This window comes from Leuresthes tenuis, unplaced genomic scaffold, assembly GCF_036924035.1.
Source record: "Leuresthes tenuis unplaced genomic scaffold, fLeuTen1.0.hap1 SCAF_20, whole genome shotgun sequence".
Classification (NCBI taxonomy): Eukaryota; Metazoa; Chordata; class Actinopteri; order Atheriniformes; family Atherinopsidae; genus Leuresthes; species Leuresthes tenuis.
In genome coordinates this window covers 9187957-9208635 of record NW_027325374.1, presented here as the reverse complement: position 1 = coordinate 9208635, position 20679 = coordinate 9187957, and the positions used below count along the sequence as shown (strand labels likewise).

At 43.8% G+C, this 20679-nt stretch overlaps 1 protein-coding gene across 1 annotated transcript; it reads right to left on the bottom strand.

Moving 5' to 3' along the window:
• Positions 1-5116: 5116 nt before the first annotated feature.
• fam53b (family with sequence similarity 53 member B) lies at positions 5117-20241 on the bottom strand. Its single transcript, XM_072372747.1, has 5 exons — positions 20067-20241; positions 13427-13658; positions 12612-12666; positions 10367-11130; positions 5117-6262 (listed from the first exon to the last, which is right to left on the bottom strand). The coding sequence occupies exons 2-5, from the start codon at positions 13514-13516 to the stop codon at positions 5903-5905; spliced, it is 1269 nt and encodes a 422-aa protein (XP_072228848.1). The 5' UTR covers positions 13517-13658; positions 20067-20241; the 3' UTR covers positions 5117-5902.
• Between the last annotated feature and the right edge of the window lie 438 nt (positions 20242-20679).

The window sequence follows — 20679 nt, the reverse complement described above, 5'->3', positions numbered from 1 at the left end:
CTCTGTGTGAAGATGTTTATTTTCCTGAATTTGTCTTAGTCATTGTCACAGAAGGGCTCAACATCTTAAAGCTCTGGCAAAAGTTCAGCCAGTGGGTCTGGTTTAAACTGGAATTCATATCGGAGCAGCTTTTGTTTTACAATAACAGATCTCTGGAAATGGGAAGTGAGCTGGTCTGAGAGATGATGAATGCAGAACTGTGCTGAAGGTGATGAATAATGCTGGCGCTCAAGCTCATGTTTCCCCCTCTGTAAACAAAAATGAAGAGAACTCTTCATTCATCAGAGTGAAGAATCACAAATCTACAACTGCTTCTTTTTATTTACTTGACTTTAAGCCATCTCTGCTGGGGACTGCCCATAGTTACATTGTGAAAGGCCACAGAACTTGGCCATCAAACTTGATCTGTATGGTGAGGTTGGTTAAAATGATGAGGGAAGAAAATTGGTTATTGGGCTTCAGTGTGCCAGCTGGATCATCGAGGCCTTTGGAAGTGGGGCGTAAAACAAATGATTCTCAATTGCTGCCCCAAGGTTTCAGCGTACCAAATACATTCAACAAGAACAAAAGCCCACTGCCAAGTGATTCATTGAGGTCTTTCTGGTTCATTTCACTATGAGCTGACACACAAGTCTGACTGTTATTGGTCAATTAGAGGTAATGAAACACTGTCTTAGCTGGTTGTACCACTTCTATTTCTGATTTGGAAAAATAATTATTAATGTACACAGCAAAGTACTAGCAGCTGGTTCTCAGTTTTCTAACAGCCTACACATTGTTTAACTTTGTGTTTTATCCATTATGTTACTGCCTGTTGGCCTAGTATGGAGCTATTAAACGTATTTGACTGCTCTCAAATGAATCCACTTGGCTTTAACTGGGTTCTTTTTTTTCCCAGCAGTTTATGAAAGTGCAGTATCTGTGGGATCTAGGACACGGTTTTTAAACACCTCATCTTGGCAAGCTTATCATCATTTGGCTTTAAATGCAAACAAATGCATGACCCAAAGCTTGCCTGTTGCTAGCCACACCTCTCGGGCCTGCCTGAGGTCATCTCCTGATCTCACAGAAGTTACAAATGAGAAATATTTTACCAGTGCAGGCGGCCATTGTAGGTAAACGGTGTGTTCCTCCTGGCGTGAAGCACATTGATTCGTTCACTTTCACCCCAGGCTGTAGAGCAAGATTACCTTTCAGATAATTGATGACCTCATTTTCGTGAAACATGTCTCAACATGTATGATCTCACTGCTACAGGACATATTGACAGACTGAAATCCTTGAGCAACTGAAGCTGTGGGTGAAGGTGATTTGTATATCAGCATATTCACCTTTGTACTTTTCTGGTCTAAGTTGTGTTCTCTTAGCTCTGGAGTTAACCGTGTTCTTGTGCACTGCAGTGTAGTTCATGCTTGTTTTCAGGTTGTTACCTCTCTCCAGTGAAGATTGCAGTGTTTATACAAACTGTGGCGCACCAAAAACACAAAATATCTCAGCCGCAGGCTCCACTTCAGTCACAGAGTACAACAAAGCTGTTTTGTGTACTTATACTTCTATGAGATTTTTATATTTTACAACAGAAAAAAAAACAAAAAAACATTTTGGGCTCTTGGATCATCTGTCTGGCATCCACCTCTATTTTCCAGATGTTTTAAAGGTGCAGAAATTCAGAAAGATAAAGATCTGAACTCCACATAATTTCCCAAGCTCTTACTGTTTGTTTGTTGCAAATGTTCTTCGTAATATTTCCACTTGATTCATACACATAGTTTAGTTAGATGTGTATCTGCTTCTGTAGTCATACTTAAGTATGATTATGGCTGTCCACAAGAGTATCTCCACCCTACTTTCCCTCCTCTGCTTCTACAACCATTAAGCTGATGAGGTCATCTGGTCTTAAGTCGATCAACACCTCAAGGAGGCAAAGCCTTGTAGTTTTAAGTCTGCTAGGACCAAAATAAAAAAGTGGCTCTGTTCTTAAAGCTCAATCACCAGCGCTGAGTGCTAACATTTCCCCTCGAGGAATCGTCAGCCCTAAGTTTGGATTTAGAAGCAGAATTCAAGAGAAAGGTCAGATTCTTTTTTTTTTCTTCTTAATTAAACTGACAAAATTTTCCGTTTTCATTTCTTTGAATGATTATTAAATTGAATTTAAAACAAAGTGGATTTTTCAAAAATGAGGCCTCTGAGCTCATATCATGGAAACATCTTCGCAGTGTTCTCTGCACTCATTGCTGCAGTGCGTCTCTGGGTCAGCATTCGCACGTTTGTATGTCATCTGTTTGAGTTAGGCTCGTCTTTCACAGCATGCACACTGCTGCACTTGTAACACACCTGCATTTACCCACCTTAACAACTGCCAGCTGTGTGCAACCTTGAACTTTCATCTCCTCTCATTTGGGTCTTCCTGTTTGACAGGAAACGGCGGGTCAGCTGACCAGACAACGCCACACACCTGCAGCACTCAATGCACCATTATCCATGGAAACATGCACTTGTTTTTACAGCAGCCAGTTATTTGTCCCCTCCCTTCTGTGTGTGGAGCGCTGGTCCATACGAAGAGGCCTCTTGCTCGCCAAGCCACATGGTTTCCCCACATTTCATCACTTTCCTTCCCTCGTGGGCAGCCGTGCCAACGGCTCTCTGTGGTGTGGGAAGGCTTTAAAACTTCAGAAGTCATTGGATTTGGAGCCAGAGCCCGAATTTCCTCCCTTTCCTTGCTTCTCCAAACCTCACCCCTTCCCCCTCCTGACAGTCTATAAGCAATCTGAGAAGTGTTTCAGTTCAAACACAGAGCAGTCTGTACTCTGCTAATGTGGCCACAGTCGTCATAGGCCCCTCCAGGGACACGACCCCTTCTCAACTGCCCACTAAGGCCTCAACTGCTGAGGCTTGGCTCTGCAGACACAAAGCATGTTCCCATGATGCCATTACAGAGCGTGTGCGTATGTATTATCTAGGCAAGATGGTGGTCGTATGTCACAATATAGTGTAAACTGAATGTCTTGGTGTTCAAAAGGTCTGAAGGCTTACAGCTGACTTCAGTTTTATACGTCTGTCTGCTGGGGCTCCTTTTTGTGAGGGTGTCCAGTTGCTTTTTCTATTTTTGTTCAGATACAACACTGACTGAACCCGTGCAAACCAGACACAATCCATGGACTTGAATTCATTTTTTTTTTTTTTTTTTTTTTTTAAAAAGTAACAACTTGACAAGTTAATATACACAAGAAAAAAAAACATGTGGTTCAGAGGTTTGAGTTGTCAGACTTAAGTTTGTGCTTCCGAATTTTGTTGGAAAAGAAAATAAATTCACTTGCTCAACTGGTAATGTTTAGATGCTTGTTGGCACTGCTGAATTGCCTTTCACAGAGACCACATTCTGGCTGCCAAGTCGGAGTATGCACAGAACCCAAGAACTGCAGCATACAGTGAGGATTTTCCAGTTCCTTAAATTCAGATTTTTTTTGTGCACATTTGGAGCAGAAACCATGATCATCATCACAGGAAAGTAAGCAGTGAGCACCAAATACACCTGTCACAGAATTGTGGGCCATCTGCAGCCTAAGGGCTCAGGCATGTGGTATGATGTGAATCATTGTTAGAGCAGACCGTGAAAAACCTCCGGTGACACTTGAAAAGTGACCAGCACCCTGTTGTGTCAGTGCTTGTGGGGGTTGTGAGCGAGTGTAATGCTCAGCATTGGCATGGCGCACCCCTCCTGTCGTATGCCTATCTTCTCTCAGAACACAGGCTCCTTTCTCTTCTGTCACTCTACTGATTAGAGGCTGGGGGCTCTCGGTGTGCCAGTCTGCTGCACGGCACATTTACCAAGGGGTGCGCTTACCTATTTCCTTCGTGACTCACATGCACACACAGGTCTCTTAACCAGTGAGCGACATGCACAGACCACAGGCGGTTGACAGCGTGAATATGACCTCACTGTGTGAGCATAAAGATTCTCATGGGACAGCATGATAATCCATTAGTGAAGTATGCTCTGGCCTTGCAGGCGACTTAAGTCCCCACAGATCTGCTTTGTGTGGTATATGAGCCTGGAGAACAGCATGTCAAGCAATCTTCAAATTTCTCAGCTGGTCTTCAGTGAGTGACTCACAGTTGCACCTTACACTTCCAAAGAATGTCAAGCATCTCCGAGTGTGAACATGCAGAGAGGGCATGCAATCACAATGGAGCCATGAATCAAAAAAAGTCGACAACAGTATCAACTCTCGAGGTCTGCACAAGCACAGGAGCTGGGGAGGGCAAGCAGACGAACGGAGTAGCAGCAGCAGAAGCAGCCCCGACACATGGCCCACATTCACAGCCGCCTCCCACGTCACTGTGCTCCTCAGAGAAAAAGCCCCTTTTGTTTCTCAAAGCGGGGAGGGAGGTCTCTGGGGTGAACCGTCGCTCAGCTCCACCACTCCACCACCCGCCATAGAGGAAAAAAAAAAAACATAAAGAAAAGAGACCGGACTTCCCACCCCTGCCCAGCGTCCTCCCCTCGCTTCAGCACACAAACATAGGCCCATCAGTAGTACCTCTACTACTGCTAGGATTAGCTTTTTCCGCATCCTAATTGGGTCAGCCCGCACTGTTGCATTAAAGACGTCGCCGACAATGTCATTGCTGTTAAAGATTGTGCCGTTAGTCGTGAAAAACTCATATTCATGTTCGGTAAAAGTGCATTAAATGTGAAAGTTTCATTGGTAATAAAACAAAATGGATAAAATCGATTTATGCCAAATTGTCCGACCCATTATAGATTATGGATTAAAGTACAATGCTTGCTTTTTAGGTTGCATGAAATACAAACTCAAAACAGAAACTTTCAAACTAAACCTGTAAGTCTCAGTATCCCAAATCACATTCAACCACAACTCTTAGCACCAAAATTCTTTCCCTATAAAAATGTGTTCAAACCTTATGCTAGTCATGGGAATTTAGGCCAGCTGGAGAATTTATTCTCTCCCACTCGCATCTTTTATTAGTCTTACTAACCAATTCAGCTGCGTTCAAAATTTGCTCTGCTCTGCTTGAATGCACATGACATAGACCAGAGCTGACATCCGTGGTTTTATCATTGAGGAGATTTAAATAATCTGATCACAAATGGCACCTTTAAAAACTGTTTATTTGTATAGAAATTATGCACGTTTTACATAACTTTGTTGTTACAAATAGTATAAAGAAAGAATATTAACGCTATTAGCATCTCAAAGCTTCTTTCAGACATTCAGGAGCACTTACCTCTGAGTTAAGCCTGAATTACTGAGTGAAATGTTAAGCTCTTCAGTACACTTTATAGGTGTTGTGCGTGCAGCCTGTTGCTGTGTTAGAGTGAACAGGGACTTACTAACAGTAGCTTTTGAAGTGGTGTCCATTTCTCTCCATCATGTACCTATGTGCTAGTGAAGAACGTCAGAGAAAAAGACACTTTTTCTAGTGTAGAGAATTTATACAAACCTGCTGTGAATTCTCTCCAAACAAAGCACAATTAGGCTAATCAGGGTTAAAAAGAAATGTTAAAAAAAAAAAAAAAAAACACAGCTCTGACTCAACAATAACATAGAATTCTTTTTAAACTTAAGCTGTATTTTCACTCTGATCTGTCTTCCCTGACTTCCTTTTTCTCCTGAGACACAGTTGAAAAACCAAACAGCGTGTTGGGGGGGGTGGGTGTGTTCACTTCTGACTCCACAGAGTCCCCAAACATGGGCAAAGCTTCTGTTCAGTCTCTCCTCTGGGAAAAAAAAATAAAAAAACAAGTACTGGGACGCTCGCTGCATCAGCGTTCCATTTGCTCTGTCCTTAAGACTGTCAGTACGGTTTATTGTACCACCTGGTGATGAACTTCCAGTCCTCTGAATGAGCTCCCCCGTCAGGAGGAGAGCACCTCAGATCAGTTTCTCTCAATTTGCTCAATGTCGAGCTCACCTCCAAGCTGATACACGTCCCTCCTCATGCTACACAGCCCCACCCACAGAGGCTCGCTGTCCTTCCCACCGGTCATTCCTGGCGTCACGTGGCCACAGTCTGTGGAGCTCCAGTCCGCCTCCTCTGTGGTGGCGTCTGAAGACTCGTTCCTGGTGAGATCGTCCTCTTTGGGCCGCGGCTGAACGTCCTCTGAACTGTGCTCGTTTGCAGACGAGTCGTCAGTGTCGAAGTGAGTGGTGCACCTGAGAGTGAGGGCCTGGCTCGACTCGCAGATGTCTTCGCCTGTGATTCCAGGGCAGCTGAGGCTGTGGAAATTCCGAAGTTTCTGTGAAGACAGCAGATCAGAGCTTTAATTTAAAAAAAAAAAAAAAAGCTACAAAACACTTGAAACAACATGTCAAAGCTTAAGTTCAGAGTCTCCATGGTGAGAGCATATTTGGTAAAGAAATCAAAAATATTTCCTTCAGCTTTGACTGTTATCCAGATCCGCACCATCAAACAGACGTAACTGAGTCATACAGCCATCATAGGAAAACAATCCCTGTTCTGTACTCATACAGTAAGTGGGTGAGTGAGGTCAGCACTGGACACTGGGCATAACCATAATAATATAAAAATGCAACAGACGTATAAATTAAGCATGCATTCATACTGGAGGAGGAGGAGGAGGAGTGAGGCTACAAGACTCTGATCTGAGGTCCAACGGGAACCCAGGCAGCAAGTGGCCAGATACCCAGAGGGCACACATTACTCATGTTGGCCTTTTCACTCTGCTGGCCTTTCTCTGGCCCTCAACAATGCACACATACATCTGGGAAACCCAGAAACTTCTTTAGACAAACACACATGTGCCAACGCTGCTGCAGGCAAGTCCTGTGACAGCTGTGCGAGCTGGAATGAGGAGCTTTACGACTGAGGCTTATCCAATCTGTGGAGCTAATGTAGAGAAGGCAAGACAGCTGCCTCATGCCTCACAGAGTTGGGCCGGAGGGACGCGGGAGAATAGGGCCTCTGTGAAACCTCCCGTCATTTGTGAGCTTATGCAATACTTAACAGGCATGGGACTGTTAGAGATACAGCTCACAGCCAAGTTTAAGAACTGTGTCTGCAACTAATCAATAGATTAAAGTGGATTTTACAAGACTGTAGAAAATACGAACAACTTAAAGTACATCTCAGGTTTCAAGATCACAAGTGCCCAAAAGCACTTATGAGCGGTTTATGACCAGTTTATATATCATGAGGTACTGACAAGGTTAGGGAATCCTCACCTTAGAGAAGATGGAACCAACAGATGTTTGCCATTTCTGCACGACAGATTTATAACAACAATTAGTAGTTAGTTGTCATAAAACATTTGTCTGTAGACAAATTAAATGTCAGCTCCGTTTAAAAGCCCCCCCCCATGAATGATTCAAGGGTGAGCAGCAGCAACCAGGTGAGCAATTTAGACAGGCAGTGGTGGATGCATATCAATAAATATGTTAAATGGGGAAAAGGTGTTGTCATCTTAATGAGCAGAGGTTTAACCTGTTAGGATGACATGCAAAGTGTGTGCACACCTGTTTCAGTTCTGCAGGGAGGTTTGCAAGATTTTCCCTTTCAAGCCTGATGTGCACTTAATGCAACTGTTTTCAAGGCAGGGAACGTTTTTTTTTTTTTAATAAAAAGAAATGCTGAAGAACATCCGGACAAAGGCAGTTTACTATGAAAGTTGTGTCTTTCTCAGTCAGGTGCAGAGAAATTACTTGACTATCCTGTCAAGTTTCTCAGAAGTCCCCCAGCCTTTCAGTAGAATGTTTTCAAATGACTTAAGTCTTACTGGGCTAAATTTAGATGTATGCTAGCTGTTCCTTCCCTTGCAAACAGCTTTGCATGTCAAAGTTGGTTTCACCATGGCTGGCGCTCAAGGCACTTTGGTGTAGCCAGTCGTGCAACTCTCTCATTTTGTTACCTGGCATGCACAGCACGAAGGGGGGGGCGGGGTGAAATATATTACCAGGACAGTCTCTGCAGGCATATATACGACCCAAGAAGGTGGAACTATTGTAGATATTATAAAAACGTCATAAACAGCTTAAAAGTTAAACTGTAGTTATGTTAGTGGCTCATAATTTCTTTTTAAAAGAAGGAAAATAAGGGCAAAAGCAATTTACAATGAAAGTTGAAGGTTTAAGCTCCTCTTCACACTCGGAATTGAGTTATTAAGGGAAATGTGACAATTCTGTCAAGTTTTTCAGAAATCCCTCTGGTATTAGAAGAATGTTTCTGAACAGCTTAAAGCCTTAATGGGCTACTAAATGCTGAGTCAGGGAGTTTAAAAATGTAAAGAAACAGCCCTACAACACTGCTGAACTGCCGGCATGGCTAACAAGCTACAGGAATTCAGCCATCGTCCCTTTCGATTCATTCTTTATTAGTTCACTGAAGAGTTTAGCTACTATTCAAAGCTGGATTTATCAATCTATAAAAGAGCGACAACAGAGACCAAAGTGGTCAGAACTGGGTCAATGGGTGGAGTCGAAGGAAGGTAAAACTAGGAAGTTAGGATCCATGTCTCGCTGAACAGCGGTGGGAACAGTCTTTGCGCTGGGTAGCTATAGATCAAAGGGAGCTCTGCTGTTTTTCTTGGCTCTGGTCAAGCGGGGACATTTGTCAGCAGCAGGCAAGTGTCACATTGCTGCCTTCAGCATTAGCACTTCAGTCTCCGCAGTTAGACCTCTGGCCCCCGACCATGGGACCAAACTGATAAGGGAATAAGAAGTCTGCACCATGGCAGAGCAGCGGCATCAGTACTCACTAAACAAAGTGCCGCTCGAACTCATAAGAGAGGAGTTGGTTGACAGAGAAAGACTTACGGGCTGAGAAAAGCCTCTTTGACAGCGTTACAATGATGGTCATAAATACAGTCGGTGCCGCCTGCCATGCCAGCGACCGAGCAGAAGGACTCCTCATCCATACTGACCTTGACACTCCATCCATAAAATCTGATCAATAGCTCACAATCCACCCACTGAGCTGAATTTACAGAAATCAATATCTCTTTATCCAACACCCCCCACCTTCCCTCCTTTGCAACAATCTATAACCTCTGCTACAACTGCTCCACTTCCTGACATTCCCAGCACTACAGAGGGCCGTGCACGGGATAGCTGTTTCTCCGAGTAAATAACACCAATATGGCGTGTGGATGAGAGGACGCTTCAGAGAGACACCCAGCGCTGTAACCAATCTGTGAACAGTAAGGTGACTTTGAATCTTGAAAAGGGCGCAACTCCGTGGAAAGCAAGTCTACAAGAGAACAGCTTTTATATTATAAAGTAACCCATCTCATACTTTTTTCCTCCCAAAATTATGATCAATAATATATTTTGTTCAATGTTTTATATTCATGTGCATAATTGACTTTATTATTAGGGAAGTCTGAAAAAAGAAAAAGAATAAAAACAGGCTTTATTCTTTCTACCTCTGCTGACAGCCAATGTCCTTCCTAATAGAAAAACATCGAACAATACATGAACAGCAGGAAAGACCCACTGCTAACACACTCAGCACCCTGACACTGCTCTGGGAAAATATTGTTGGTTGCCTTGCCTAAGGCTGTTTTCTCCACCCTGACCTCGTCTCTGTTTGAAGCCTGTGTGGCGTCTGCTTGTCCTGTCACAGCAGCACTGTTGTTAAGACACTGCTGAACTCTGTGTGACTTTCTCAGAGGGACCAAGTCCAGCTCTGTGTTTATGATCCAGGCAGCGCATGTGTGTCTGTGTGACTGTGGGGCAAAGTGGCAAAACGCCTGCCAGGATGTGCAGATAAGCCCGATTGTCTGCTGAAACATGGTCAACTTCAGATCATTTCTATCATTTAAAACACTGACCACTTTCTGAGGTTCTGCTTTAATCAAACAATCTTTCCCAGGCAACGCATTTATAAAAGAACATACTTTTCTTCCTTCTCTCCAAGTGCAAATACACACCCACATAATGGAATGTGACCCTGAGCAGGCTTGCACGAATGAACGATTGCTTTTAATGACAATGCCTGCAGAAACCCTCTGAGGTGTGCTGAAGGGAGAATGGACACAATGATGTGACCTTTACTGGAAGTGTTTGTTTACCCAACATGAAAGGCGAAAATTGCCCCAACAACAGAGTGAAACAAGCAAATGTTACAGCGACTGATGGACCTAGCAGAGCCTCCAGCTGTAACGGCCATTTCCTGGACAGCAATCATGTGAAGCACAAAAGGCAGCTGTGGTGAGTTCAACTGAGACATAAATGCCCCATAGAACGTCACTGGAAAAGCTTGTGATAAAAGAATATGAAGACTCGGGTGTATATTCAAATATACTGTATTAACAGACCGCATTTTGAACATCAAACTATGTAAAATGGGGAATACTTTGCGATAGTTTTTTACATTAAACACCAACCTGGGTCATCTTTGCCAGATCCAGTGAAGGCCTCTGTTTGTGTGTGTCAGCTGGTCTCCTTCGCTTCACACCAATCTTCTTGTCATTAAGGACGCACGGCTGTGAGCGACAACGGGCGAGACCACCCTGTCCGCCACGGCGCTCCAGTTCTGGAGTGGAGTCCGGGGAGCTGGGTGGCGAGGGTGCTCGAGGCTCGGGGAGGCAAATTTGTTCGTGAGAGAGGTAGAGGGGCTGGGCTGAAGGCTTGGTGGACAAGGGCATGGAGGAGGAGGATGTCAGGCCGGTGAAGGCTGAGGGCCATGGCAGGCGCTGGGTGAAGCAGGGCGGCTCCAGGGTGTTGGAGCGGGCCGGTAGACTGAAGCTGGAGCTGCGCTGCATGGCCGGGAAGCCGAGCTGTGCGTTTCCAACGCTGCTGCGTTGGACGCTGCCTCCGCTGTGGCACCTCCTCTTCTCCACGGCTGTCCACACACGAGAGCCCTGAGGGCGCCAGGTGGAGCGGCAACTGCCGAGCTCGTCTGAGCAAGACAGAGACCGACACTGTCGCTTGCTGGGGGGAGCGGTGGAGTGTGAGGCAGCAGCTTCAGTCAGGCTGAGGTCCTGCAACAAGCTGGTGATTGTGTTTGAAGTGGAGCCGACATCCCAGTCCCAGTGGGCAGAACTTCTGTGCACCTCAGGCAGGACATCCCACAGGCTCTCCAGGCTGGTCCCAACTGGCCTCTGCTGTATGGCACAGCTGTGACCCACCCCGCGCCATGGGCTCGTCTCTGCAGCAAAGAGGCCAGAATTTAATTAAAATAAGACCCAAACCCAAAATATGGGACATCATAAATGGGGCTATTTATACAGTTCTGCCATTTATTAATGCTGCCAACATCAGAGGGTAGATTTTGAAGTTACAGCAGCTCCAGTTCTAGCTTGTTATGTTGTCCAAACATGGCTGAACTTCTCTCCATAAAGTCAAATTTACGATTTCGGATTTCCAACAAAATTAAAATGCATTACGCTGTTTTAGTGAGCAAATCCCCTCAGAGGAACAGTAAACAACACGAGAATCACTTCTGGCATGAAGCTCTGAACAGCAACTGGACACAACGAGAGCAACATCTGGCAATCACGGGTTTGCTGCATCAGCGGGGACATCCATGACACTGCTCCAGTGTGGCTCCGTGCATTGGTCCCAGGATGCGTCCTCTGTGCTGATGCTACTCATTGCTTCGAGTAACTGGCACTAAAAATAAATCCTGTCCTTCAGGCATTGCTTCAGTGTCGCGGCCTGTGTGCACAGCTGACTGGAAAAGGAAGGGAGCTCAGTGTCCAACTGACTCGATTAGCTGGAGCAAATATCAATAACCATCAGAAACATTCTGACGAAAGCTAATCAGAATTTCTTATCATCGGAGTTCTGCATCTGACCAGCAGGTGCTTCAGGTTACTGCCATCACTCATCAACTCCCCTCAGGTATCTCAGCTACCTCATCAGTTACTGTCGTAACAGAAATCCTCCAGTTTAAGAATATGTTTGTCAACTGAACTGGCCGTTCGACTCTGAGCCAGTAGCCAAACATTGAGGAAACTGCCCACTCCTGGTATGCAGATGATCTATTCTTCTCTAGAGATAAAATCCCCAAAATACCATCTACGATACACTGGCAGGACAAAGAACAAAAGGCCTGCTGACACAGCTATGCTCTCTGCCTTTGCCCGCTTTGTACACACTCAACGCCAATTTACTGCAAGGAAGTAACATGTTTAAACTTATAATAATAAGAAAAAAAAACTTTGAAAAAGGCTTTCACTGCGAGGAAAAAGTCAGGGATACGGGCCCTGGTAATCATAACCAGACTGGTAATGTGGAGACGGCATGTCCACAGCCTTCAGGTGTGGAGGAGTGCTATGAGATTCCTGCTGATGATAAACCGCCAGCGTGCAGTCACTTGAATACATTTATGCAGGAAAAACCACCTGTCAGACATGTTTCACATATGCAGCCTTCAAACAGATGCAGCACAGACAGCTCAGCTCAAAGCCATTCTGAAAATCATTCTGCTGTAATATTACATTACAATGGCCCTTTCAAAATCAGTCACAACATCTAACACGTTCTCCAAGCTGCAGAGGATCATTCTGAGTATATCATTACTATTCATACCGAGTTTGTGATGGGACGCTACGGCCATTGTGAGAAGAGGGGAGTAAAGGTTTTTTTTATCCATACCACAGTTATTGCTAGATGACAAATTCTTACCCATGAGTCCACAAGAGAAAAGTGCCGCCCCCTGGCTCATGGTCTGTGCCTGGAACTGTGGTGATACAGAAGAAGGTCCACAGTAAGTTAATCAAACTGCCACAGAAACAAATTGAGTGCAAATCTCTGGTGGTTGCAGTTAATAAATCCACAAGTTAAAGTAAAAAAAATAAAACAAGATACTGAAAAGGGAGCCTTCATGTACGTGTAACTGGTCATAGTGCAACTCGTGGAGGTAGCTCTACCAGAAATGCCTCTGACTGACTCTCAGCTCCTGATTTTGATGACTTCATTTCACAAGACTGAGAGGGCAAACTGTCCAGATCGGAGGGGGAATTTTCTCACATAGTGCTGGCAGAAAGAGAGTTCATACTACATGAATGCAGATTAGCATATGAGTCAGACTTGGTCAGCATAGTAAAACTAGAAAATGCTCCATTGTCATTCTGCGGGAAGTTAAAAAGATAAATAAATAAATAAAGGAATGTAAACCCTTGTAAATGCTGGAAGCTACTACGAAACAATTAGAACAAATAACATGCAAATATCCTCCTTTCATGATCATAAACATCCGCATTGTTCCTCTGACCTCACTTGCTGCGGCTCAGTAAAGCGCTACATGTTCAGTTTGGCAGAGCAAAGATGTGATCTTTAAGCTAAAAAAACTTGGCCAGCAACAGTTTCCAAATTCAGAGCAGCACCTTGTCCTCTCCCTTGTCAAGCACAGTTGAAGCCTCTTGGCAAGGCTAAATAAACATGAAATTACACATTTCACACAATTAAAAGCCTTACTCAAGTGGGAAAAAACCTCTCACCGGGCTCAAGTCCGTACGTGTGGATGTTACATCGTCGGCACCCTTCTTTTCCAGTGTTTTCTTGTAAATGATCACCATGGCAACACACATCTGTGTCCCAAGCCGTTCCAATAATGGCAATTTAAGCTGCAGGCCATTTTGACAGACGTGGTGTGAGCAGGCTAGTTTCTCATAAGCTTAGGATGGACTCTGTCAACTCCTCCAGGAATGTTCTTCACTCCTCGGCCCAGTCCTGAGTGGACACACAAAGATGAGCGCAGGATTAGAATTCGGTGCATTTCTGACATTCTGTGGACCATATAAGCAGATGACAGAGGAGAACAGATCCCCGAATGGAGACTCTGAAATGAATCATCAAACACAGAATATAACCCAGAGTTCCCAGAAAGGAATCATTACCTGAAAACTGTTTGAGTATCTAACACTGACTCCTTGAAGACTTATAAAGTTATTCTAAGAAGCCTGCAGCATTTTGCAGTCTGCTGCCACATTAGCAGCAGTATGGAGGCACTGCAATGCCCTGAGCTAAATGCTAATTGTAGCATGCTAATAATAACAGTTTCAATACGTCTTCATCTAGTTCATATAACATTCATCGTTATGTACACATACTGCTGGTTAGCAAATACTACTAAACTAGTTCTGCATTCTTAAATTAATTTTGTTAAGTTAAATTAAGTTTCATAAAATCCCAAATCAATCCTCTGAAGTTGCAAAAAGGTATCGATACCTAAGATCTATGAGAAAAAAAAATACCATCTTTCAACTGGCATCTAATCGCTTTGCTGATTGAATTATGTTTTTAGAACCTCAGAATGACACGTTTACAGCGGTTTGCACAGCGGGTTGCCCCACATGACAACGTAGGAGAACGGCAGAGGTCGCGAAGGAGAAGAAAGCAGAGAAATTAGTGGTTGTAGAATAATGTTTTGTGAGACGTTTCACGGTACACATTTGAGGAGTTTTTTTTTTCTGGACAGCTGAATAAAGGGAACAGGAATAAAAACCGGTGTGGCTTTTCCCCGACAGAAAAGCTCTTCAGAGTGTTTGTTTTTACGCGTGACAGCGAGTTCAGCTTGGTCAGTAAGAGCCATTTGAATGAAGTGATCTGGATTTATCCTCTGAGGAGCATGACTATTACTTCAAAAAGTCATGGCAGTCTATCAGGTACAGTAGTTAGAGAGTCGGCTTGCACAGACTTGAATGTCTCTCACGTTTCCAAACTACCAAGGCAAATGAACATTCTGAAATTCATCAAAGCACCACCCGTGATCCTGTTCAGACTCACTGGGTTGTTCAGACTCAGTGCTGCCATTACTGTTGGCTCCATGGGCTGCGAATTCAAGCTGACCTTCCTTTACAAAGAAGCTCCTAACCTTACAGAGCTTCCTCTCATGCATACAGATGAATATTTGATACCAAAAAAAAACAACTAAGCTCTCACACATGTACACCCAGCCTCTGTTTCAAAGCCTCTGCACACGCATCCTGTTCAACATCTGCAGACCAGGAAGATGAGTAAAATAAAGGGAGGTCAGTGGTTTGACCGAGCTCTTGTTTCAATTCAGCTGAGTGAGGAAACATTCCCAGCACTCACTCAGATTGACATGGTGCCGGTCTATAAGTTAACGTGACAGTGTTTTCACTTCCACATGGCCTCCTTCAGCGAGTCAACAAAAGTGGAACTCTATACCTTATTTTATTCTTGCCTGCTCATGTGGAAGGGAGCGTGAGTTTCCTCAAAAGTGTTCCACTCTGGAGCGCATAGAGGAATAGAGCAAAGTCAAAGTTGTGTAATTGACTCCTCAGGGGCTGGCTGGGAATAGCTGACCTTGCGGTTATCAAAACAACCCTCTTCAAATTAATGCTGCACCACCATTACAGTAAAACTGCTGATTAGCCACAGACTTAAATCTATATAATCATCACAGAGGATTTTACTACCAATAGATCAGCTACACTCAAGGCTAGGCCAGGCAGAGGAATGGAACGAAGTGGACACAAGGTGGTCGTATGATGCCTGCAAGGTCAGAGGGGGCCTGTTTAAAGGACACAACAACTGCAGGCAGAGAAGAAGGGACACAGGAAGAGACGGCGTAACAAAAGAGCGCTCTGTGCAGAAGATGAGACACCGTGGGAAACAAAAGAGGCGACATCAGAGGCTGCGAGTGGAAGAGTGGTGCGGTGTGTGTGTGTGTGTGTGTGTGGGGGGGGCATCACAAGACCCTGCGGGAGCTGACATGCTGGAGGTGGTGTTTGCATTCAGCACATGATTTCCATTACGAACACTTAACACATCAAGAAAACAACTAAAACACGAGGGTATTTTTTGGCAGAGTTCTTCAAAGACATCAACACTATGCATGGAAGTCTGCAGCTTCAACTTGGTCCCTGTGCAAGCAGAAAAGAACAGATTCTAATGTGCATGGCCATCAACCAAAGAGATCTGTAAGATTACTATGGATGTGCTATGGCAAAGGAAACCGTTGTTTATTTATTACACTTAATGGCCTGGAGATGGATGCAAATGCATTAGCACAGAAGGAAAAAAAACAACTTCCTTTTAACGTTAAGTTTACTCGCACAAAGAGGACACTAAATGACGCTTCCTTTCCCTAGAAAGATAGGAAAAGGCTAATTGTCGTCTAACATTCTTGATTGTCAAACTGTAAACGACGGTCATTACACTGAGTCAAAGACAACTGCAACAGTTCAGTCATCCTTCACATGCTCTGGCTTTTTATCCCATAAATCTTAACTGAGCTCTTTAAACGGGTGAGGTTTATAACATAATTATAAACATTCCTCGGCCAAATGACACAACTCGAAGACACAATTATATAAGCCCAACCTAGCCCCAGAGCCTTGGAAAACCATTCAGACTTGCGTCAGTTTGTGAATAAAAAAAAATTAAAAAACATGGTGAGGACTGCTGGTAAAGGGAAGTCTTTTTTTTCTTTTACAGACAAATCTGGAACGTAAATGTAGAAGCCATAACAAGGCATGAGTTCTAGAGTTTAATGAACACACCCAACCCACTCACCTCCTATTGCACGCACTGCTGTGCTCAAAGAAGCAGCTATAATTTGCCAAATGAGGTATGAGCTAGAATTTCAGCTCAAGGGGTGCCGCTCCCCTTCTGATGTCAAAACCCGACTCACCTCCATAACCACGCTACCATTATCTGGAATCAGAGGGAGTCTATGCTTCTGCAGTCCGATAGCACTTTATCTGGGGTAAGGCAGCAACCACCATGACAACTGAGAAGTTTAATCTCTGAGAAGGGGAAGAACATCGCAGGATATTTCCCTCAGCCGTGGCTTTCCATCACACGCAAAGCGGCTGCTGACTGACTGGGCAATGTCTCCAGTGCCGGCAGCCCTTCGAAAAGACAACAATAATGCTGCCTTGGATGAGCTGATGAGAAACCAAGCTTCCTTTGTGGTCATCTAAAGGCTTTCAAACATCAGCACTTTGGGTTGTCATGAACACCAAGCTATTGCACAGCATAAATGAGATAGGACAAGTGATGAAACCACAGAGCCTATCTGGTCAAATTGAAGCGGGGGCCTGGTTTCATGTCAGCTTTCAAAAACCTGCACAGACCCAACTTCATTTTCTTTGCAAGATGAAGAACAGCACTGCAGTTTTAACTTTAATAAACAAGTCCAGTGAGAGAACAGACCATCAGCTCAGCCATGACTATAGACATAGAAACTGCCTTCACAGCTCCAAGAGCAGTTTCCCCATTTTGAGCGGCTTTTCCATACGTTGCTCTGACTGTAATCCCACGGGTTAGGCCACCATTATGTAAGGATTTGGCAGCTTTGTGTCTGACTGACAATTAGAGCTAATACTAATCCGTTTTATAGCACTTGGACAGCGGGTGGAAACAATACTGTTTGATATGATTGCTTTGTCATGCATAGGCCACTAAATAAAGTCCAAATTAACTACTTATAAGGCAGTTATCTTTTCTTTTCTTAAATTCTCACACTGCTTTTTTCCCTTCAGCTTTGATAAAAAGCTTCAATCTGGGCAAACTCAGACAAAACTAAACATAAAACAGATCAGATGTTATGCTGAATTACCAAACATCCTCCTTTGAGATTCCTGAAAGGATGGCAGACGGCCCTGCGTCCTGCTCCGAACAATCCAAGGATTGTGGCAGTCTCGGTAATAAGAGCATCTGCTGAGCACCTGAGATGGCCAGACTTGAAAACTAGGACTTTTCTGGTCGTCTCAGGACTTGCGCCACTCTTTTTCCCTGCACTGCTTGTAATAGGAATGTTGGGTAAAAGCTTGGTGTTTGTCTTCTGAGAAAAGAATCCCTGGAGGGAAGGAAAAAAGTTGTATATCCTGAGCCTCTGGTGCTCAGTCGCAAGCAAATTCCATATCTTAACTCACACTTGAGCAGTCTCTCTTAGTCGTGAAGGTGGGTATGCTCATATTGCACATCACAGGCCATCTTTTAAATAGCAAACCAGTTATGCTTTCACTGCAGCTCTTCGCAGTAAAAATTCCAGGTCTTGAAATCTCACACTTTCTTTCTTGGTGTTGTCATTACACAGGTCCCACAAAGGGCAGGTGGTACTAAGCACTGTCAAGGCTGACTGACTGAAAAGAAATTTATGAAACTCATTGCAGGGTGCTGGCTAGCTCGCAGCTGTCCCCGTGTTCACAGAAATTAGAGTAAGTCAAACAGGAGGCATCACTCTACATTTTAAGCCGTGAGTGAATAGTCAAAAATGAGCATGGCTGGAAGGCTTCAATAGTGGTTATCGGGCTCAGTTGAGGGCCTGGGGTACAGCCAAGGTCTCCCAGGCATGCAGCTGCCCACTTACCATAAACACAAAGGCTCAGCATGGCTATGCATGGCAGCCAGGGAGGCCTGCGTTTTAAAGCAAGCCTGCTGTTTAATTATCTCATACATAATCGCTTGCACTGTATACATTTGTCCAGAACAAGAGCTTTGTTGAGCTCTCTAATCAAGGCTTTCAACAAACCTGTCCAAGTTGGAGAGAAATGTTGTCCACTTGAATGCTAAATCTAACAAAGTCTCTTAATTACACCGGGCTGAAGACACAACAGCCGCAGAAGAATAGCACTGCATGCTAATGGACAAAATAAGAGTAGGTCAGACGTAGTGGAAAGGGCTCCATTTCGATCGGAAAACTTAAGAAAATTTAGACGAGAGAGAGCACCCATGGGTTATACGTGCAGATATCTATCCATCCTTCACGTGTCATTACCACACAAAAAGACAAGGAAGCAATGAACGTTTTTTTTTTTTCCAGGTAAAGCGAACAAAGTCAGAACTAGAGCATTACAATACACAAGAACTTTTTTTTTCCTTTCTCAGTGGTATGTAAACAGAACGAGGAATCATCTGCACACCCTGACAGGCAGGCTCTCCTGTATTTGAGCTAAAAGATTCAACAGTTTTTCATATGGGCTCGCCAGTCCTCCAGGTGGATGCCTCTCAGTTTCAGAAGAAAGGGCCCTGAAAACTGAGCTTGTCCAAGTAACCAGCACAAACAGTCCCTTAAACCCCTTTTTCAAAATCCCTCATGAAAGGGAAATGAGTTTGGCAACGGAGTTGGTGTGACGGGAGCTCACAGTATGTTACACACACAGACCACAGAGCAAACAGGATTTTGAACTTGACAGAGGGGGGGGGGCACAAACTGCCCATTATAAAATATCAAATCTACATGCAACAAAGCAAAAATGATAAATCTGTCGATTAACACCAAGTCTCATGTCCATATGACAGTTCACGCCACATCTAAACTTTAATGGACAAAATCACGTACACGGGACGCTTTGAGGAGCTCAGGTTGAACAACTTGTTGCGTTTGTGATACCAATTTGCACTTAAAACTGCTGAATCTGTAGGACTGTGTGTCAGCCAGCCCTGACTTCATAGCAAAGGGGAAGGTTGGCTTGATAAAGATAAGACATCAACATTCCACTGCAATGAGAAAGGCATAAACATGACATTGCCACAAAATATTGCAGATATTAAAACCTATTAAAATAGCTCATATATGTGCCACTAAACATCTTGTCATGCATGCCTCGCATGAGAGAGAAACCAGACTTAGATCAGAGTATGTGCCCTTTAGTGTCAGCCAATTCAAATAAAAAATGCATTTGATCCAACACTTCTGATTTCATTTGCTGTTACTGTCAGCTGCCAAACAAGCCAAGCACACTTTTATGGCTGGAATTTTTTTTTTATATTAAGTAGTGTTACAACTTCTGAACAATATTTGACCATATTGTGCCCCTTGATCTGAATATAAACATACAGGATAAAAATTAATTAGACAAAAAATTTTCAAGAGGCATTTTTGTGAGAATTAACCCTGACAAAACAAAAGGGACACAGCTAAGGCACTTCACATGAGGAAAAGTTGCTAAGCTAACTAACTACAGCCTTCACAGAGATGACTACTTCGCCAATGGTCACTTGTAATCGTGTTTGTCATCATAATAGTCATCCCTGGTGTGTATCACACACTTTTAAAACAAACGCAATCAAAAGCTCTGACTATCCCTGAAGTGACAACAGATGCTACTACAGTAAGTTAGCTGAATAAGAAACTTGTGATTTTGAGCAAAAACTTCCACTCACAAACATCACGGTGAGCACCACTGGTCTTCGAGAACACCGGGCATCTGGTTAGTTTCGGCTGGCCATGCTGAGTTTTGTTTCAGCTGAAAGACAATGCGAAGCAGGAAGCAATGAGAGCTTCTCACTTCAAGTCCTCTTGCAAACTAAAACATCGCCCCAGTGCACTACTGTCCGACGAGACTACACGCTAATGAGTCTGTGACAACATAAACGAGCCACACCACTTTTGACAGGGGACAGGGGTGCCAGATGTATTATTCCTACCAGTAAAGCTCTCTTTTAACTATATATTATAAACATATTAGGCTTATTTAAACTATAAACCCAATTTAATGGTGTAACAAGATAGAAGAAAGGAGAATATTATTATTTAATAGATTTTTGTAAAACACACCACCCCTACACATATAACTATTGGTCTAGTCCACCCTGAAGCAATGAAAAGTAATCACAGTTTTGAACTGTGCAATACGGACTAGGGACTTTCACAAAATATAAGGATGTGAAATGACAACATACCAAATGCATGTGACATTCAGGCATACTGAGAAAGTAAAACAGGTATGTGTGTTATTTAGACAGCGAGTTCCCATCACAAAATTAACTCATCTGA

Excerpts from the sequence above, each read along its gene's own strand:
- fam53b (XM_072372747.1), bottom strand. The coding sequence starts at position 13,516 with ATGTGTGTTGCCATGGTGATCATTTACAAGAAAACACTGGAAAAGAAG. Across the intron at positions 12,667-13,426 it reads CACGTACGGACTTGAGCCCG|TTCCAGGCACAGACCATGAG; the intron begins GTGAGAGGTTTT and ends GTATCACCACAG. Across the intron at positions 6,263-10,366 it reads ATCTGGCAAAGATGACCCAG|AAACTTCGGAATTTCCACAG; the intron begins GTTGGTGTTTAA and ends CTGTCTTCACAG.